Raw genomic sequence first — 21,225 nt, 5'->3', positions numbered from 1 at the left:
TTTATGTAAACAAACGTATAATAATATCACATAATTTTGTAACATTGACATTTAAATTAACATTTATTCATTTATCTTAACATATATTTATATAATCATAATTTAATTTAGTACAGTATATATATGTTTCTTGTATAAGGGGGAAAATATCACCAATTTCTTTGTTTTTGATTAGATTATGTCGTATCTATGCAAAATAATAGTAACTGGAACATGATTAGTTCTGATTGTCGTATTTTAACTTATAAATAAAACTATTTTTTTATTAGCGAATCATAAAATGTAGAGCTGTTTATAAATTCTAAATTTATAAATAATAAATAATCATATTCTTATCAACGCAACTAAATATCTGAAGTTTGAAAAAAACAAATATCAAAAGCATATATTGATTTCAAAATAATTTATAACATAAGAATAATACTATTCTTGCTTTTCAATCTTGATCTTCTTCCTAGTAGTCATGCTATGACCTCTTACGACTTCTTCATTGATTCCAGACAGCTCCCTCTTTGACGAAAATTATGTTGATTCTTCCGACGTAAGTTGTAGAATTTGTTCAGCTGGTTCTAGTTCTTGGTAATTATCATTAACTTTTCCGTAAGATTCCTTGCAATTTTATTAAAGATAAGCACATTATGGAATTATAATAATTAATTTAATCATCTTATAGACTACATTATCAATTTAATATGTTACCTTGACAAACTGGTTTACCATATCCTCTTTTTCCCAAAAATTTTCAACAACATAAGAAGCCTTGTAACTCTTCAAATTATCAGTGGTGATAGAAATCTTAAAGAGCATGGTCTTCCCGATTAGAGCAGAAAGAGAAACAGGCATGATGTTCAGATCGTCCTGTCCATTGTTTCAAATTTGTAAGAAATGTGCATGTTACTATAGATTCCTAGAAATTTATATTCTGGTAGAAAGTACATTGTCTTTCCTGTTAGAACGTACCTTGGTTATTTGAGAAACTAATTCATCAGCCTTTTTACCAACAAAAAGCTGGGCTAGACCATAAAAAAAGAGCAGCTTAATCTTTGGAGAACTTCCATACGACACGTGTAGTATGAGTTTATACCTAAAAGACATAGAAGCATTCAAATGATCAACATATTCGCATGAACACAATTCTAATCATATTAAGTAAGTCATACTTGTAATCAACTTCTTTGACATTGTCATCGCAAACACCACAACTATATAGACGTTTTTTCCCTTTGTCAGACTCTAGTGGATATGGTTGAACCTTCTTTCTACATTTTTTGCATGCAATGTAATACCACTTAGGCACTGTCTCGACCGAACAGATCGTTCCAATTGTCACACATGTACGAACCTATATATACAATCATGATTACTATTTTGTAATTGTCATTATTTTGTACGTTGTGTTTCGATTAACAATACCTCGAATGAATATAGGATGTCGTCGATAGTTTTCTTTTCATTTTTCATGAAAAAATCCTCATACAAAGTTACTTTTGGCTGTATATTCTTCGCTTCATCCTCATTGTGAACCAACTCAACAACGCTAGTGTTTGGCATCCTTCAAAAAAATAAAAGATAAGAATGTGAATATGTTTAGTCATGTCTAGCGTCTAATTGATGCTCTAGAAAACTAAATACATTTGTCGGAATTTTTCGACTTCGGGTATTGACGGATTCAAGTGGATATCTATGGTGTTGAATGCGTTTGATACACTGTAATTGCCTGCGAAATAATTTTTAAATTTATCAAGAAGATGATAATTCAACTAATTAAATCACAGTAAAGTTAACGACTAAATATCATCTAAAAAATTACCTTTCCACTCTTTCAAACATGCAAATCTAATCACACACACAACAACCGAGTCTTTGTGTTCTTTTATAGAAGTTTCAAAGGTTCTACCAAGATCATCCCATATCGTACAACCTAATCGGTCACCACTGTAAAGACAAAGTTTAAGTTAGTATCTTCTATAAAATATTCGTAGTTTATTTTTATTTTTTTTAAAAACAGACCTTAAATCTTGTAAGTCAAAACTTATCTTCACATTGTCATTTCCCTTAGTTTTTACGTTATCAAGAGAACTAACACCAGCAATTTGACCAACCACATCTAAAAACATAACAATATTAGTTACTAATCAACAACCGAGTATATATATACATGAGTTTCACAACTTACCAAACAATACTTGTTTATCTATTTTACCAGCCAAGATAGTTGAAAATTCTTGAAAGTATTTTTCAGGAACTCGTGCCGGAAAATCATCACATGGTTTAACTGTGGTGGTTCTATAGAACACTAACTTAAATCCCAACGCACTTGTCCTGTAATCACCGTCATAATCCACCAAACTGAAAGTATCAATTATTTTCGAATCGCCAACTTGGATCTGGTTTTGAAATTTCTTCACCAATGCATCCTCAATAGACGCGTGAATTCTTGTTCCCTTAAATTTAAAGCAGTCGTCAATACGTTTGAATCAGAATCGATATTAAGGTGTAGAAAAGCTTTAATAAACTATTTAAATTATTGTTCACAAAGTTTTTTTTAATAAACTTGAATTAATCGTAACAAACCTCCTCATCGACTAAAACCATCTGCAGTGATTTGAATTCTTTCCAAAGTCTTATCACACAAACCCTGATCTTGTAGTGATCCAGAGCAGGATTGATCTCGTTAATGTTAACATAGGGAGAGATATTGACTTGTTTGGAGGCCATAATGAATATTTTGATTAGTAAAAAGAATCGCAGAATTGTACACAGTGTTTCAATATGTATCACTATATATAGAGTATCCAATTGTTAATTTTTACATATATAATTAATATGATAATATTGAAATTTGAGCTTATCTTCCTTTTTAGAATCATTATAATAATTATCATATTAAAATTATGTCAATATAACATTATTAGACGATAAGCATATAAGTTTTAAGGATATTTTACTTTTAAGATAATTGTAATATTTCATTAACATTTTTGTAAGTATATTATGATGATAATGAATCATTTTCTTCCAAATTACCTTTCCATTTTTCTATAATAATCATGTAAATATAATATAACTAAATTCGATCAAGAAATTTATAAAATATTTTATTAATTTAATAAGTATATATTCTATATCTATATTATGGAATTTAGTTAGACGTGAATTGAAATAAATTTTGATCATCCTTTCATTATGAATAATATCTTTGAATATCTATTTATAACTATATAATATCTATTTATGAATAATATAATTAAATATCTATAGTACAATTTGTAATTTTGGAATTTTATACGTATCAGTAAAGATATGATATTTTAAATGTCTAAAAAATATTTGTAAATCCTAGTCCAAACCGAACACCATAAAGCTTACAATTATTGAATAATTGTATATCAAATCTAAAAGGTAAAAAACTTAAAAATTATAAAAAAAAAAATCAAGATTTCATGTCAATTAAAAGCCAATAAACTTCAAAACTATAAAAAATCAGGATTCCAAATCATCAAAGGCATCCCTCAACTGTGTGACCTGCGGACATGGTGGATTTATCATCACTCTCGTACACCGTGGTCACCAGGATTGAATCTATAAAAAGCAAAATATAAATTTTTATATTAAACCATTTATCGAAACATATAGATATAAAATTATGCTAAACCTTGATTTCTCTCAATTCTTGCAAAGCGTATGACACATATGATATCACCAACACAATGTATCCACTCATTAAAGAAATCGTTCGCATAAGGTTTTGGTAATCGGCATGACAATTGATCACCCCTATATTAAAAATTTTAGGATTTAGTCAAAGTGTCACAACATAATCTTAGTTTAATGAATTTTAAAAACATACTCGATATTTTCCAAATCAACGAACAACTCATTCCATTCTTTGTCAGGAGGACCTTCCTCAAAGCGATTTCCAACCTGCAATACTCTTCCGATGATATCTACATCATTTATAAATTTACAATGAATTATTTTTTTCCAAATTTAAAATCTATATAATATTTTCGTTTCCTCACCAACACAATAAGTAGAGTCTAAATAACCACTTTTGATATCATTAAATGATACAAAAGAGAAGAATTGATTTAAAGACAAAGCATCAATCTTTCTAAACAATGTTATGGTTCTCCAATGTATCATAAAACGATGATCAGTTGGTCTAAAATTCCCGGTAACTCTGCATAGTGAGAAACTTGCCAACATGATCCACTCTCCTTCTTTCAAATTGTTTACAAAAACGTCGCGAAATCTAGGACCCATCAAAACGTGTATTTTTTGACCCTGCGAGAAAGTTTTATTAATATATGTAAAGAACATCTTAACTTATGAAAAATCTATCGTATAAAAATACCTTTTCATCAACCAAAATCAAATTACACGAATTGTAGAGAGGATGAACACACTCAAATTTTCTTAGAATCTGTACTCTAATTTTCCACTCATGAATGAAAGGATTCAAGTCGTTCAAATCAACAAAATAGTCTTTTTCCCGTTTCTATTCATGATAGCATTGGAAAGTAGGTTAGCCATGATAGCATAAATTGGACTGAAACGAAACGTAAAAATCTAAGTTTTTAAAGCAATTATTTTTATGTATAGAGTTTAGCATGTATTTAAAGATTTATAAATATATAGGTTTATCTTTCCTTTTTCTTTGAATTTTTTTATCAATAGATAATGTCAATAAGTATAACAATTATATCAGTGAGAATACTTTAATGATATTTTTTTCAATTATTTGTAATTCGATTATTATAGTTTTCCGTTTATATGTGTATTAACATTTTTTTTGATATTCAATAATCATAGTTTACTCTTTATACCCTTTTTTCTTTTGATATTGAGTTATTTTCAGTATCTTTTTGATTTTATCGGTTTAATTCTACAATTCTACTATGATCAAATATATTTTAAATCAAAGCTAAAATTTCATATTTTTCAACTTTACTAAATAGCGGAATACTGCATATTCTTTTTCCCCATAATACATATTGGTAGTAGTGTAATATATGTCAAAACCAATGACATACATAAACTATTACAAATAATTTGATTAAAGTTTAAGTTTTAAATTAAGTTCAAATTCAAGACATAATAAAATACAAATAGACATGTCCAAATTAACAACATCATAATATTGAAAATTTAAAATCAACCATAGATGACAGAAAACAATAGAAAACATCGGGATCTTCTCACTTCCGGTTGCTTGAACAGCATGCTTCCTCTGAACAATCTTCATCAGATGATTCATCGTCAGGCCAGTGACTGAAATAAATAATAGAATTAGGTTTTAGAATTCATTTATCGATTACACTAAATTACTATAATTTAATAGGTTAATAACATTACAGTAGATCGCCTGTCTTCATTCCAGCAATTTTATCTTCAAGTATAACCTTCGAACATCATATTTGAGACATCAGACATTCGATTCCTAGCAAAGAATAAGTTAAGTTATTAATAAAATGATAATTTTGTGAGATTAAAAGTGTAATTATTAGTAAGTTAGTATACAGTACCTTCGAAAACAGAGATCCTCCAGAACAAAAGCGTACACATTACTGGTTCATTACGATAGGTTGGAGAGAAAGTAATTTTCTCCCATTCCTTAATAAATTCAACAGAAGTCCCGCCAACTCCAACACATTCGATCTCTTCCCCACTTTAAGTTTTTTTTTTTAAGAAAAAAGCAAAAAAACAATAATGTAGTTGTTAGACAACACTTAAATAAAATAAGAAAGAATACTATAAGTACTCTTGATAGTTTAACATATTATCTTACATTATGTCAAGAACGGTAAATGTTACAACTTGATTACTGGACGTATAGCCATTTTGACGATCGAGGAAATCGATCGTCGGAGGCTCATTTACATGCAACACCATTCCACATAAATCTAACATAAAAAGGGATAATTTTAAAAAATAGAATGTTAATCCCTAAATTATCTAAAATTTAGAATCTAATTATATAATGAAGACTTATAAAAGATTACTTGCATATAAGAACTTACCAACACAACAGTTCTTCTCATCAGGTGAAAAATTCTGGATCATTGATGAATCAATAAGATGGTAAAAATTGTCAGTGCTTCTCGGAGGTATTAGAATCATATCTGTTTGGTCTATGAACTTGATTTCAAACGGATTGTTAGAGTTTCTAAGTGATAGTAGGCCTTTAATTACTCTAAATCTTGAAAGCACGTACCAGCCTCCTTCTTTAATCTTATCATGAAACGTTTCTAGATACAGAGCAACTTCTATTTTGGCATCAATCCTTTCTCCCTAAAATAAAAATCAACATTATTTCATGTTATCGTTTAATTACTGTTATATGAAAAGAGTTAGAAAACATACCTTCTCGTCTACCAGAATTAAACATTCATGAAAACGTTGCCCATCATTTAAATGCGGTGGCCATTGTCTAAGAATTTTGACAGCAACTCTCGAATTACGTACTGTAGGATACAAATCTCTTACGTACACGACCATTGTTTCTTGTTCTTATTAAGTAGATAAAATAAATAAAGTTACAACGGAGAAAAAAATGGAAGTGGTAAGGAAATTTTCATATTTCATATATTTATTCAAAAACAAAAATACGCCGATAGAATTAAATTTTAAAATTTGTGTGGCTTGTCTTTAATCTCGTGTATTACACAGGGAAAGCTGTATGTGTTACTGATTGATAAGAATGAACAATAAATTGTTTGTTTTCAAGATTTCTGTAATTGGTTTGTTGAAAATCTGATGTTTGAATCGAAGCACTATGTTTAGAATTTTCTCCTTGGATGCTGAAATTTATTAGTTTCATGCATTGGCTATATAGTATTGTTTTTTTAAAATTGTTTCTCCTTATTTGAAGACTACATAAACTTTTATAATCAAAATTTCTTAAAATTCTATATGTCGACATTTGCAATCAACATTAAAATAATAACAAAATGCTGAAATTATATTTATAAAACAAATATTTAAGCTCATGTCTATTGACCATAAAAAAAATCATGTCTTTGTGGAAAAGCAAATAACATTAGTTTTTCTAAAAGTTAAAACCAGCACATAGTAATCAAACGGGGATTCGATGCTTGTCAAAAGAATCTTGAACAGCAGGATGAATATAGGATCCAAGTGTATCACTGTAGACAATAAAGAGTTTCGATCAGTTCTATTCAACAACTAACTATTAAAATTAATAAGTAATATTTGTTATTTACCTCAAGTCCATAACGAAACGACAGTCGGTATCATCCAAATCCTGAATTTTTGACTCTCCATGAGCAATGAAATTGTACCTAAACGTTATTAAAATTTTAAATATAACTTTATATATGTCCACATACTATTTTTTTTTTGATTGAAAATGATTCGATGCTAGAATTTAACTTACATGTACATGTACTCTGAATATTCTCCACCCTTTGGATCCTCAATTATGTCCGAACATCCATCACAGTTGGTTAGGAGAACATTATCATCTAACGTTACCAATTATAGTAAAACGAATAGAAATCGTTAATAATTTCTTAATCACAATTAACAGATTTAAGTTTAAACGAACAATAAATTCAAATATGTCATTACCTCCACATTTGATTTCTTTCCACATTTTGAACAGACAAAGTCTCTTCCCGTTACCCACCTTGAACCGTTTGAACATATGATTGGCATAACATCCTGTTGCGAAGCAGTCAAGTACATATCCCCTTGAAAAAATAAAAGGTCATTCAACGTATTGTGCCAAGTACATATTTCTATATTTCTTCTATATTAAAGATACACGTGCATGCAATGATATTTGAACTTACTCAATTGACATGATTTTGAACCTAATGTAGCGTTCCATCATACTCCAACGATCAGCAATGTCTTCTTGTTTAAAACTCTTGATTTCCCCCATATTAGTGATGTATCCAATCAAATCAACTGCATAAAAACTCTTAAATATGTATTATAAGAAACAAATTAAAGTTTACTTTAACAATACATTATAAACTAAAACTTACCGTAAGGCCAACGTCCATGAAACTCATTATCATAAATACGTTTAAAACCAACGTTATTGAAAGGTTTGCAAATTATAGGATCGCTTGCAAGAGTTATTATAGTCTTGTCAGTGAAAAATATCCAATAACCGAGATTAGTTTTCTGGATCTGCTCTTTATCTTCTTTGACTTCGAACCCCTCAATAACATACTTTGATTCTTTGACATTACAAAATACGCAAGACCATAGAGTGACGCCGGAATCGTAGCATGTCCAAATGACCCCTAATTCACAGTATAAGTGTAATTAAAATTTTGGAGACGTCAGGATCTTATGCCAATCCGTATCTAGGTAGAAACAAAAATTAAAATATATATATTTTTTTAAAACGAATAACAATACCTCTTTGTCAACCAAGATTAGTTCTCTCAGAACATCATCCAAACAATTTTTTACTTGCCACGAACGAAACACCTTGAAACAAATCGTCCATTGCATGGTTGAAGGATTCCACTTCGTAAGAAACACAAATCTCGCCATTTTTTATAAAAATAGAAGAGAGATGGAAAAGAGATAATTTTGTAAAAGGGAAGAATGAAGAAGTTGTAAAGGTAATGTTTCAGTTTTAAGTTATATATTTCGTCGTTTTAAATATTAGGGTGTGTTTAAAGGGTGCATTTAAAGATTCGACTCGAATCGTTGTTACCATTCACATCTATTAAGTAAAGGATTGAAAATACATAAAAATAGATACATCGAATGTAGCATTAAAGTTTTTTTAAAAATATTAGTTAGGTGATTTCGCAATTACAAAGAAAAAACTAAGACATAAAACCATAAACCTAAAACCATAAACTAATCTTCCAAGCTTTCGAAGTGATTTTGCATATTATAAATTTCAAGACATGGATAGTTGAATATAAACCGTTTATAGTTACATGCGTTAATAATCATTGTATGATCCTAGAATAATAATATAACTGTAGGTAATGACAACGCATATAACAATGCCATCTTCGATTTCACTTGAACACGAAGACGAATTACATTTTTCAAAATAAGAGAACAATAAATATTTTAGTATTGTATACAAAATTCATTCTTCGTTTTCAATCTCAAAATAAAGTTGATGTTGGTCATTGTTGTCTGAAACGTAAGCAGAGCTTTCAACATGCACAAGACAGCCAATAAAATCTAAAAATCAAAATAAATATCTTTTGATCAAAAACAAAAATTTGATACAATGACACATATTCAGATCTAAAGAGTACGAAAGGACATCTATGAAAGATACTAAAGAAATCAATCTTTTTCATCTAAAGAAGGTATCAGTTGTGTCAAAGTCATGATGTTTGATAGAATTATGAACTTATATGTAGTAAGCCTTATAATTCAAAGAGGTGGTCTTATCTCAAAATTAACTATTATCATCCAAGAAAACAAAAATGCGTAAATAAAAGAAGAAACCAAAAACACAAAACCATAAACTAATCTTCCGATTCTTCAAAGTGATTTTGCATATTCGAAACTTCAAGACATGTGTAGTTGAATAGAATCTGTGTACAACTGCATGCGGTAGTAATCATTGTACGACCTAAAAACATAACATAAAATTAGTATTTATTCTCATAAAGTTATCATAATAGTTTATATTAAACACTCACCTTCAACATTATCAATTTGACAGATCTGATTATACATATAATGATGCATTCATCAATTTTACGGAAGCTGTCGTAAAAATACTCCAAATATCCTCTTCTCAGATGACATCTCAAACGTATACCACTTTAACAGGAATACGAAATTAGTAATAAAATAAATAAAAAACCAAAGAATAAAGTATTGTTTGTATAAAATAAATAAGAATCTTACTCTTCGTTTTCGATTTCAAAAAAAAAGTCTGGTGTGCACGTTGTTAGCCAAAAGGTATTCAGATCTTTCCACACGCACGAAACGTCAAATTATATCCAAAACAGAATAAATACTGTTTAATCAGTTTCAAATATTTAATATAAAATATATAAGACAACTAAAATAATCGATACACTACTTACCAATACACATATTCGGATTTAGAGAGCCAGAAAGGATATCTATGAAAGATACGAATGAAAAATAATTTTTTTTCATTCAAAGAAGGTATCAGCTGCGCTGAAGTCATACTGCTTGAGAGTATTTTGAATTGATGGGTAGTAGGCCTAAAATTTCCAACAACTGGTGTTATATTAAAATTAGATAAGATCAACCAATTCCCTTCGTTAAAAAACGGTTTGAAGCGTTGGACCAAACTACTTTCAAAAGTTCCATGTATCTTTGAACCCTAGAGTGAAAAATATATCAAATATTATTCAAATTCGCTTATCATTCGGAGTAGATGTTTGTATTATTACCTTATCATCCGCTAGCACAAACTCGATCACGTCGTTCAACGCAGCACTGCAAACAAATCTTCTGATAATTTTAACCTTGATCCTTCTTTGAATGAGTAAAGGATGCAAGTCGGCAACATAAACACAATAATTAGAATCAGTGGTCATGTTTCCGATTTTCTAAATAAATTATAATACACTCAATGCATCTAATGAATATAGATATATATACAAAATCAACACACATAAATAATATCGGGAGATTATCATTATTAACAAATTTAAGAATTGTAACATTATCGTATGAGAACGTTATAGAATATATTATGAAGTGTGTAAAATATATTTTTTGGTTTGCTGTTTAGAAATCACATCTTATTGTATATTTGTTATACATATCTTTGTTAATTTTTTATTCATTTACCTAATTTCGTTTTGATTTCTATTTCTAAACATGTTCTCGTTATTTCAAACTTTTCCATTTCGCATAAAGCTCAATATCTTTTTATATAATGAATTTTAGTAAAATATATTAGGTTTGTTAGATTTGTATTAAAAATTTATGGTAATTTATTTTTGAAAAGGATAATTATTTTATTCGAATTATTAAAATGTTAAAACTGAAATTACAAAGATTGTTAACCAATAAATGAAATACGAAGTTTATCCCAATCAATATTAGGCACAACACAATGTTTTACATCTTTCTCAATAACAACCCTAACGTCTTCCAGCCTCTTACACTCTTCAATCAAATCGATGCGTCCTTCCAAGATATCATTCATTAGTGTGAGTTGAGCATCGATTGTTTCAAGTTGACACATGAGTTCGGTTGATTCTTCTTTCTTCTTCATATGCTCTTTCACCATATCGATAATCGCGGTGAATCGTTTCGACGTTTCCTTTTGAGACACATCTCTAGATTTCTGAAACGCCTTCTTAACTTTGTCGACTGCTTCGTCCTCCCATCCAAAATCGAACATGGGTTCTTTGCGTTATCTAGAACTTTCACCATCCATCACGAAATTTGAGACTATAAAGTTTAAAAATAGATTTTTTTTACGTAAGTAGAACTTTGAATAAACGAAAGACTTTAAAAAAATATTTGATAACTTACCTGAAAGATACGGATGATAATAGGTAGTACTCACAATATAGGAAAGATGAATAGTGCTTAAATATCTGTCCAAAGAGTCGCAAAGCCTTTCCATGTTGGCGTCTCATGATCTCAGGCCCATTTAAGTTTATTAAGACACAATGTGTGATGACCTTATGAAGTATCAAATAAAGAAAGTTTAATTCTTATGAAGTCATATACATAAATAATAGTCGAATTTAATTTATTTAATACTATATAATATAATAGATTATATTGCAAATTATAATAGTATCAAACATAAAAAGATGAATATACTTGTCCAAAGTAACAATAACCCAGTATTAAAATTTTAAGATTCGATAGTAAATGTAAATAATTTAAAACATAGAGATGTAGCCGTATAAAAAACACATGTTCATGACTTTTTTTTTTGATGCGAGGTCACTTCCAGGTATTCCTACAACACTTCAACCATTTTTTTGTGCGTGCTCTCTTTCTGGTGTTCCTACAACACAAATTATAAATTAAAAATATATCTTTGAAACATTAGTATAAGAAACTAATTAACAATAGAGGGTAACATACGATCGTCTAAATGTTTCAACTTCTGGAATCTCCGGGTTAAGCTTAATTTGGGTACATATAGTGTTGGATACAGACCTCCTTCCTACAATACATTTGATATAGAATTCAGAATAGTTAGGTATAATAAAAACTAATTTTAAAACATTTTAAACGAAGGAATAGAGTATGTACTTTGGAAGACATCAATTACACCCCATAGAACAACACAGATGAGGCTTTCACCTATGGAATCTTTGTAAGTCTTGTAGAAATCATCAGCCGCTTTTCCGGTTAACTCACACAGCAAAAGCATGCCACTAAATTAAAAAATCAAAAAAAAAAACGTTTATATATTTAAGCAGTATCAATTAGATAATATGTTTAAAACCAAACTTGCTTCTCATTATCTTCTTCTTCAGACTCAGCATCTTCACTTGATTCAGAATCATATTCGTCGTTTTCAGTATCATCAGTGTCATCCCCATCATCGCCTTCACTATCTTCTTCGTCTACATACACTATTTCATAAAAGCCTTCATCTTCTTTATCTTCTTCTTCTTCTTCACAATAATCCTCATCAGAGCTGTTTCCATCATCGTCTTCATTTTCGGACACATCAGAGTCGATATCATCCGAGTCAGTGTCATTAGAATCATCCACCATCTTCGCCAAAGAATTTTGGCAGCACATCTTTAGCAACTTACGAATATTATCACTTTGTGATCTAAGCTCATACTTGTTGTCGTTATTCGGACCCATCGAGTCTTTTTTTATCATTCCAAGTATTCATTTTTCCAACATTGGTTACTTCTCCAATGACATCTTAAAACATAAAACGCAAACTCACATCAAAATAATGTATAATATATTAGAATTCAATTATGGGAGATTCAAAAATAGGCGAATGAGGTAACTTACCGACCAAGTAATCATCACAGTAAGAACCGTTTAATATTCGATTATAATCGACGAATTCAAAATATTCTTCACCTCGAACAATCGAAATCTTATTAATTTTGGTCTTATACAAAATAATAATCTTGTATCGATGAGTGGTAGCTCTGCATGACCCATATTGATCGACAACTTTAAAATTTTCAAGCTCAATCCAATCGCCAACATGAAATTTGGACACAAATTTGTCATAAACATCACCACGAAAATTACACTGAATCTTCTTACCCTATTAAATAAAACAAATATAATTAGATTTCTATAAAATTTGGATAATTATCATGTTCAGAAGACTAACTAATTAATTAACAATTTAAACATTTAGCAAACCTGATTATCAGTTAGAACCATCTCTAGGGTTGAACCAAGACGAAGAGTTTTTTCTTCCCATAAACACAAAATCCTAACACGGATTTTCCATTCGTATTTTGAAGGATTCAAACGTGAAACACGATCAGTCGGAGAATTCATGACCATAATCTAACCTGCACTAAACGAATTCAGTAATTATAAGCAAATTAAGATTCCCAAACATAATAAAAGAATTGTGTGTCGAATGTTTTAAAGAACCTTGGAATATTCTCGAGATTTGGATATTGAACTTAAGATATATGAGACGTCCCTATATATATATATAACCTTAGAGATTAGTATATTTTCCTAAATATAAATAATTAAATATTATAATATTAGTGTATTTATTATTAATACTAGATATGTGCAAATATATAACATATATATATATCTCTTATATATATATTTATTTACTTATTTAAACAATATTTTCTTGCATCATAATCTATAAATTATGTAAAATCTAATAAATATCTTTTATTCCAAAATATATTTATTACTATCTTTATCACTTTAAGTTTACAATAAATATACTCATTCAGAAAATCATCCGTTTAAATAATTATATATAATATATAATATATATATATATATATATATATTTCTATATTTTATTATTCAAACAATGGTAATTGCCATCTTTATCATTTCAATTTTGTAAATTTTATAAAAATCATAATTTTATCCTTTTGTGAGTATTATAACTTTTAGGAATAAAGATATATAACAATATTTTATTACTTAAATTTACGTTTTAAATTTACGAAAGTACACCATTTTGAAGATGTATGCTAGTTTTGTATAATTAATAATTTAATACTTCTCAGAAACGTTTATAATCAAATATCTCATAAAGGTATAATTTCTAAAAACTTAACACTACGTTTGAAAGATCAGTATATTAATTAATAGGTTATTACTATATTAAATAAATTTTATATTGTGTTAAAGAAACAAATATTATAAGAACATTGTATGGTTATAGAAATTGTCTTCTGTTTAATTTTGTCTTCTATTTCATCTCTTTATGACACCAGACTGTTGATTTTGGAATTTCAGCATTAATAATTTCTTTGTCTTGAGCAGATTATATATTATACAAAACTCGTTAGAGTGAAATAATTTTTAAAAATGTAACCATAATATTTCAAATTAATTATACATCTAAAAAATAGATTAGTGTTACCTTTAAATAAATTTCAAATTAATTTAAAGAAACAAATATTATAGGAATATTGTATAGCGATTGAAATTGTCTTCTTTTTGACTTTCTCTTCCATATCATCTCTTCACGACACCAACGTAATGGATATGGAATTTCAGAATAAGTGATTTCTTTGGCTTGAGCAGCTTGTGTACTGAATATAATCCAATCCGAGAATTTAGTTGTCGTCGAACGAATCATAACATCATTCTCAGGATCATCTTCATTGTAGCATTCTTTAGGTGTAATCTGTTCAATATTTTATTTAAAAAATAATTATTATCAAACATGGAATTATTATCAATTTCTGAATAATTATATAACATGATTATTTAAAACAGTTTCGTGATGAAATACCCGTAAATCGAATCCATGGGTAACTACGATCATAGTATTTCTGCAAATATGGCAATCCAAGTTTAGACAAAACTATTATCTATTATAAATTATAAATCAATTTAAAAAAGAAATACAATCGTTATAAGCATTCTATTTATAAGAAATAATACCTGATATTATTTAGAATCAAATTCCTGTATCGTTTAATCTGCTCCATAATATCTACATCAAATAATAATTATTATTTTATTATTATTATATTATTATATATGAAACCACCATACATACAGGTAAATACAATTAATCTGTCGATCAACCAAAAAAGTAAAACATTATACTTTTTTAAAAAAGTGAACCAACAATATCCAAAGCTAGATGAGTTTCGAATCTTCCTTCCTAAGAAACAACTACACGAACAGGAAAACATATAACATTATTCGATCAGGAAAGATTAGAAAATTTGCTTTCCAAGTAACAACTACACGATCAGAAAAATAAAAAGGTTCAGTCGGTGAATCATAAGAAACAGTGAAATCAGAATATAAATTGAAAATTGAGAATATGAACCTTAAAAAGCATGATATTATACCTTTATTAGAAGATGAACCAACAACAACCAAAGCTTTATGATTTGTGGATCTTGCTTTCCAAGAAACCACTATACGAACAAGAAAATAAGAAGGATCAGTCAATGAATCATTAAAAACAGCAAGATCGGAATATAAATATAAATTTGAGAACATGATAAAAGAATTATAAAAATTCAAGAGAAGAGTTTTTTTTTTTTTGTGTTATGGTGGAAGCATACGATATCATTGTATTTATAGATGTAAAGGACCTATCTTTTTAGGGTTTCTAGGTTTTTAAGGTTTCCAGTTAGAAGATGTTTTGACATCGGGCTTTTTTCATGCAGAAACCCATAAATTAAATTTACGTCGATCTTAAAACAATCTAATCTAAGCCCATTAATTACCCAATCTTCGTTTTATGCGTGTTATATTATGGTCAAATTAAACGTCAAAGAGTATTTTTTTCATAAAAATTAGGGATTAATTTAGTAAATTCTAGTTTTGCAAATAACTTTTTATGCAATTAGATTATTTCTGTCGATTTTTTTGAATTATTTTTAATACAAAAATAGGTAAAATTACGTTCAAAGGCAAAATATTTCAACGTCAGGATCAATTTCATTAATGGTAAAACGGTAAAATTTTGCTGAGATTGAATGTGGGACGTTTTCACTTCGCGTTTAATATAATAGATATTTATGAGAATACGATGATATATTTCTTAGGATATCTTAGCCAAATCCTATTGTTTTAAGTTTTTAACTAAATCTGTAACAAATTTTACCAATCTTTTTAAATTCCAATTGTCTATGCGGGGCATAAAGTAATAATTTCACCAATCACTTAACTAAGCATAGTGTCTGTGCTGGGTTTGAATTAGGCTTAGATATTATGTAATATGTATACCACTGTGATCGGTTATTATTATGGACAACTAATATTCCTATCTACGTGTATGTAGAAAATGATATAGTTCTAAAAATGAGAAGCTAGTTTCCTTGGAAATTTCGGAGTAAATATAGGAAGCTTTGCTTACCTTTATCGCACCATCTAAAAATTGTAAAGACTACCTTTTAGCACCTCAAAGTCAAATTATATGTCCGCTCAAAATTAAATTATTATAATAATTTGCAAATTAATGACCTCATTAGTGGATATCATTTGTATCAAAAACATAGCTACATACTTGTATATTTATTTATTTATCTAGAAAAACAATAAAAATGAAAAAAAATCGAAGGTTATAAGAAAAAGTTAAAAGAGATGATAATAGAGAGTCACACATGTTTCATATTCCCGCCTGCGAAGTCCATTTTAGGTATAAAAGAGCCACAGTTATTGTTGACTCTGTGGACTTTCGATTTTTCCCCTTTTTTATTTTTACTAATTAACAAAAATTGCTACTTGTTTTCCTTTTTTAATTTATTATTCCTCACAAAACATAATATACAATTAATTGTTACATTCCTAATATCGTTTATTTTAATTTATTTCATTTGCCTTGTTCTACTATTTATTCACACACTACACAATCTCTTCTTCTCTTCCTCTTTTTTTGCTTTTCCGCCTTCTTCTTCTTCTTCTTCTTCCCCAAGAACCCTAAATACATTTTCTGATTTTTTTTGATGATTTTGATCAGAGAAATTTGAAATCTGCTCATCTGATCGATCAAAGGAACTCGGTTTCTCTTGGCCAAATGAATCTGGTACAATCCTTCTTCTTTTTTCATGTGTATGTGTATCCCCCTGTTTTTAATTTATTCATATCAGTTTTATCATAAAATTCAAATTAGTTTAATAATTTCTGCAGTTTGTGTGTGTTTTTCTATATATAAAATTGCAAAAATATCCATTAGATTAAAGTTTCTGGTTTCAACCAAAATTTATAAGAAACAAGAAAATTTCAGAAGAATTTATTCTTTTTATATACAAATTTATGATTTCTACATAGAACACATATATGAATTTCATTATAAATTTCGATATAAAGAGCCAAACTTCTGCAGATTCATAATCTTTCAAAAAAGTAATTTTAGTTTAAAAAAAGTAATTTTAGTTTTAAAAAAGTAATTTTAGTTTTAAAAAAGTAATCCAAAATTTCTTCATTTCCTATATAAAACCTAGAAATAAAAGTCAATAAAGTTTCAAATTTCTACAGATTTTTTTTTTTGGATTATATTCCTTTTTAGTTCATTTTTTTTTTCATTTCTTCATATAACTCATGTATGATGATGAATTCATTATAGGGTGAAATTTTTAATAATAATGATTGTTGTAGGGTGAGAAGAGAAGAAGTGATGAAGATTGGATTGATACACTACTGAACTCAGAGTTCTTTGGGATATGTATGAATCATAAGTATCTTAGAAAGAACGAGAAGAATGTGTTTTGCATTGACTGTAATGTCGAAATCTGTAGACATTGTTGTAGTACAGAAGCTGCTCATGTCCTCCATCGTCGTCTTCAGATCTGCAAATACGTTTATCAAGATGTTCTTCGTCTCCTCGATATCCAACAATACTTCGACTGTTCCGAGATTCAGGTTTTTTTTTTTTAATTTTTCATTTATTTATTTAAGAAATCATTTTCAATAAAATAAATCATTTGATGCCAGCTGAGTCTTTAATACTTGTTTTAGAGTCCATAAATTCCAAATTAATTTCTAAAAATTTTGCTTTTCTCTTTTTGGTTTATGGCATTGAATGGCAATAATTTTTTTTGTATGGGAAAAGACATATAAAATAAATGGAGAAAAGGCAATACATTTGAATTCAAGGCCACAAGCAAAAGATGCAAGACCTTCTACAAAATCCAAGAATGGAGCATCATGTGTGACTTGTAAAAGATATATTCAAGATCGTCCTAATCGATTTTGCTCTATCTCCTGCAAGGTAAATTATGTTTTTTTTTTTAAAGTTTATTTTCCCCAAAATATTTGGCAGTTATCTATATATTTCTCTAATTTTTAATTATTATACATTGGAACTGTTATCTATGAAAGGTAAACAATGTTTTACAGTAGTCTTGAAATACTAGAAAAAGTTAGCCTTTAGTAGATGAAGGAGTCATACATTGTTGACATAACATATAGGAGAACTATGCATGATTTGATTTGTACACATCTTCACCAGTACTACATTTTTTGAAGTACTACATTTTTAATATGTAGTCATTTATATCAAGTTGGAAGATGCTAAATGTTTATTATGAAGTGTTTTATTTTAATATACATATATATTTTTGAAATAATTTTAGGGACACTTTTAAACTGTTTTGACACGTAACCTACATTGACAAGTATCATTTATTAATAAAATTAGTTTGGAAATTTTATCTATTATGTGAGTTGTACAAACGTCAAACACGCTTTGAAACGTTCCATTTGCATTATATCGTTTGAAATGATGAAATACATACAGGAATTTATTTGTTTTTGAGTTTAGAGCATGCTCTAATACCCTTTTTTGTTATTGCAGATTTCATCTCCTTCAAAAAAGCAAAATTTTTGTTTTTCTCCAAGATTGGAACAAGGTGTTATGGAGAAGGAAAACTCTAATCAAGAAGGAAGCTTAGAAGAAAAAAAATCGTGCACATCATCGTCCCTCACTGATGTTTCCGAAGATTCTGAAGTTTTATTGAGTAATTTTTCATTGAGACCACTCATGAGAATACTCAAGAGAAAAGGAATTTCTCGAAGATCTCCTCTCTATTGATTTTTTTCTTTTCTTTTAATGGATTTTTATTTTTCATGAAAACTATATACATTATGTGTATTTTGTATTTGAATATCGGGTATCAATATTATGTTTAAAAGCTAATAAGTTTTTAAAGAGAAAAAATAGTGATGTTGTGACCAGAAAAAATTATTAATAGTGATGTGTATTGGTGAATGAGTGATTTATTTTAGTATTATTCATCATGGAGAAAAGAGAGATATGGGCCCAAAAAGTTTTGGTGTTCATGAGATTGTGTTGATTCACTGGAACCCACAAATTTAACTAACATAAAATAAGAAAAAGTGAATATAATATACAATATTCTTAACACTTTTTGGGGGGATAAATTGATAGATACAGGTTCTGATGACAAATATGTATGCTGGAATCCATTCCTCGTAGAGACTCTTGAGTCATACAATTTTCTACGGATTTGTCATTTATAGTACCAACATAAAAACTATGAAAGTTGCACATAATAGTTCTTCCGATACACATTCACAAAATAAAACAGATTTTGATGCACCATCAAATACTCAAGACACATTTTAACGACCATTTTAACTTGTCTTAATGTCCACATCGCCTACTATGTATAATTGTATATAATTGTCAGCCATCATCCACAACCAGTCAACCACCGTCCACAAAAGTGTTACATACGTATATTGTCTATCATTTACAAATAACTGAGCACGATGAAATTTGGAAACTCTTGGCGCATAATCATTATTTTGTTCCAATATATAGAAAAATATCACCGCAAAATAAAGAAACAAAAAATCTAACATCTCCAAAAATTGGGCTATCTTATTTGAAGTGTTCAACGATTTTGATGGCGCAAACTTATAACTACCCAAATCACATAAAACTTTGATATTTTTGCAAGATTAATGAATATTATATATATATATATATATATTTAAGAGTCCTTTTTATTTGTTTGGTAGGAAAACGATTTAAGAGTCGTAGTCGTGTCTATATATCAAATAGATAAGAGAATGTATTTACAAATTCATTGGTGGTATATGCAAGCTTACGAAGATGTATAACAAATATTGATCATGATAAAATGGGTCTACGGCAACTTGTTGTTATATATATATTTGTTATATGATTATATCAGACAACTTTCTTTCTAAATTAAAATAGTATTACCCATCATTATCATTTCTTCTCTTTATTATAATATATACTAGTAATGTTAATAATTCATAATTAAAGAGATAAACTGAACCGATTGACAAAAAGAAGAAGCACGGAAGCATAGTATATATCACGACTGTGACACATAATATCGATTTAACTCAAATATTTTTTGGCATGCTATAATTTATAAAATATCTGAAATTTAAGGGCAACATAACAAAAAGAAATTACAAAACTTAAACTCTACTAAATAGATAGATGAAAATTTTACATATACTGTAAGTTGAAATTTGAATATATACTAGTTTCATTTTTTTGTGAAATTCTTGAAAGTTTATTGAATTATAAATTTTTCTTATTCTTTGACAAAAAAAAAAAAAAAAAAATCTTATTATGTCAGTTAGAAATAACAAAAAAATTAGAAAACAAATAAAGAAACCAAAAAAAAAATGACCACCTGGGGCTCACTAGTCAACAACATGGCGCGTTTATTGGGCCAAAGACCTTTGTCGCGATCTTTGTCTCGAACAAAAATAAGACTAAACAACTTCAAAACTACAACCATATTCTAAACCAACTCAACAAAATAAAAATCTTTTCCTCGTCTTATGGTTGGATCACTGTTATTGTTAATTATTGACTCGCATTATTCTAAAAAAATAAAAAATTAATGATAGAAAAAAGAAGAATGATGGTCATAATGTTTTTGGCAGCAAAATCCACTTTCGAAAATTAGAATATCAAAATAGAAGTAAAAGTAATGCAAAAAAAAAAACAATTAAATGGGTATGATTATGGCAGACAAAAAGTAAAGAATAAAAGAGGAATGTTGTGAGCCAATTGGAGAGGATATGACAGATTTAACTGAAGAAGGAGACGAGAGATTTGAGCAGTAGAGGATAATGCATGTG

General features: G+C 28.5%; 2 protein-coding genes across 2 annotated transcripts; one reads left to right on the top strand and one right to left on the bottom strand.

The window, feature by feature from the left end:
* Window positions 1–12,898: 12,898 nt before the first annotated feature.
* Window positions 12,899–13,461, bottom strand: LOC147945191 (uncharacterized). The gene is made up of 2 exons (XM_087509139.1): window positions 13,315–13,461; window positions 12,899–13,213 (listed from the first exon to the last, which is right to left on the bottom strand). Exons 1-2 carry the CDS (start codon window positions 13,459–13,461, stop codon window positions 12,899–12,901), a joined length of 462 nt encoding a protein of 153 aa, XP_087365265.1.
* A 3,347-nt stretch (window positions 13,462–16,808) lies between these two features.
* LOC104779507 (protein RGF1 INDUCIBLE TRANSCRIPTION FACTOR 1-like) lies at window positions 16,809–19,368 on the top strand. The gene is made up of 4 exons (XM_010503871.2): window positions 16,809–17,155; window positions 17,728–17,991; window positions 18,182–18,340; window positions 18,926–19,368. Exons 1-4 carry the CDS (start codon window positions 17,147–17,149, stop codon window positions 19,160–19,162), a joined length of 669 nt encoding a protein of 222 aa, XP_010502173.1. The 5' UTR covers window positions 16,809–17,146; the 3' UTR covers window positions 19,163–19,368.
* Window positions 19,369–21,225: the final 1,857 nt, after the last annotated feature.

This window comes from Camelina sativa, chromosome 4 (genome assembly GCF_030686135.1).
Source record: "Camelina sativa cultivar CO46 ecotype springtype chromosome 4, ASM3068613v1".
NCBI lineage: Eukaryota > Viridiplantae > Streptophyta > Magnoliopsida > Brassicales > Brassicaceae > Camelina > Camelina sativa.
Note: the sequence above shows the minus strand (reverse complement) of the source record. Positions and strands in the feature narration are given on the sequence as shown.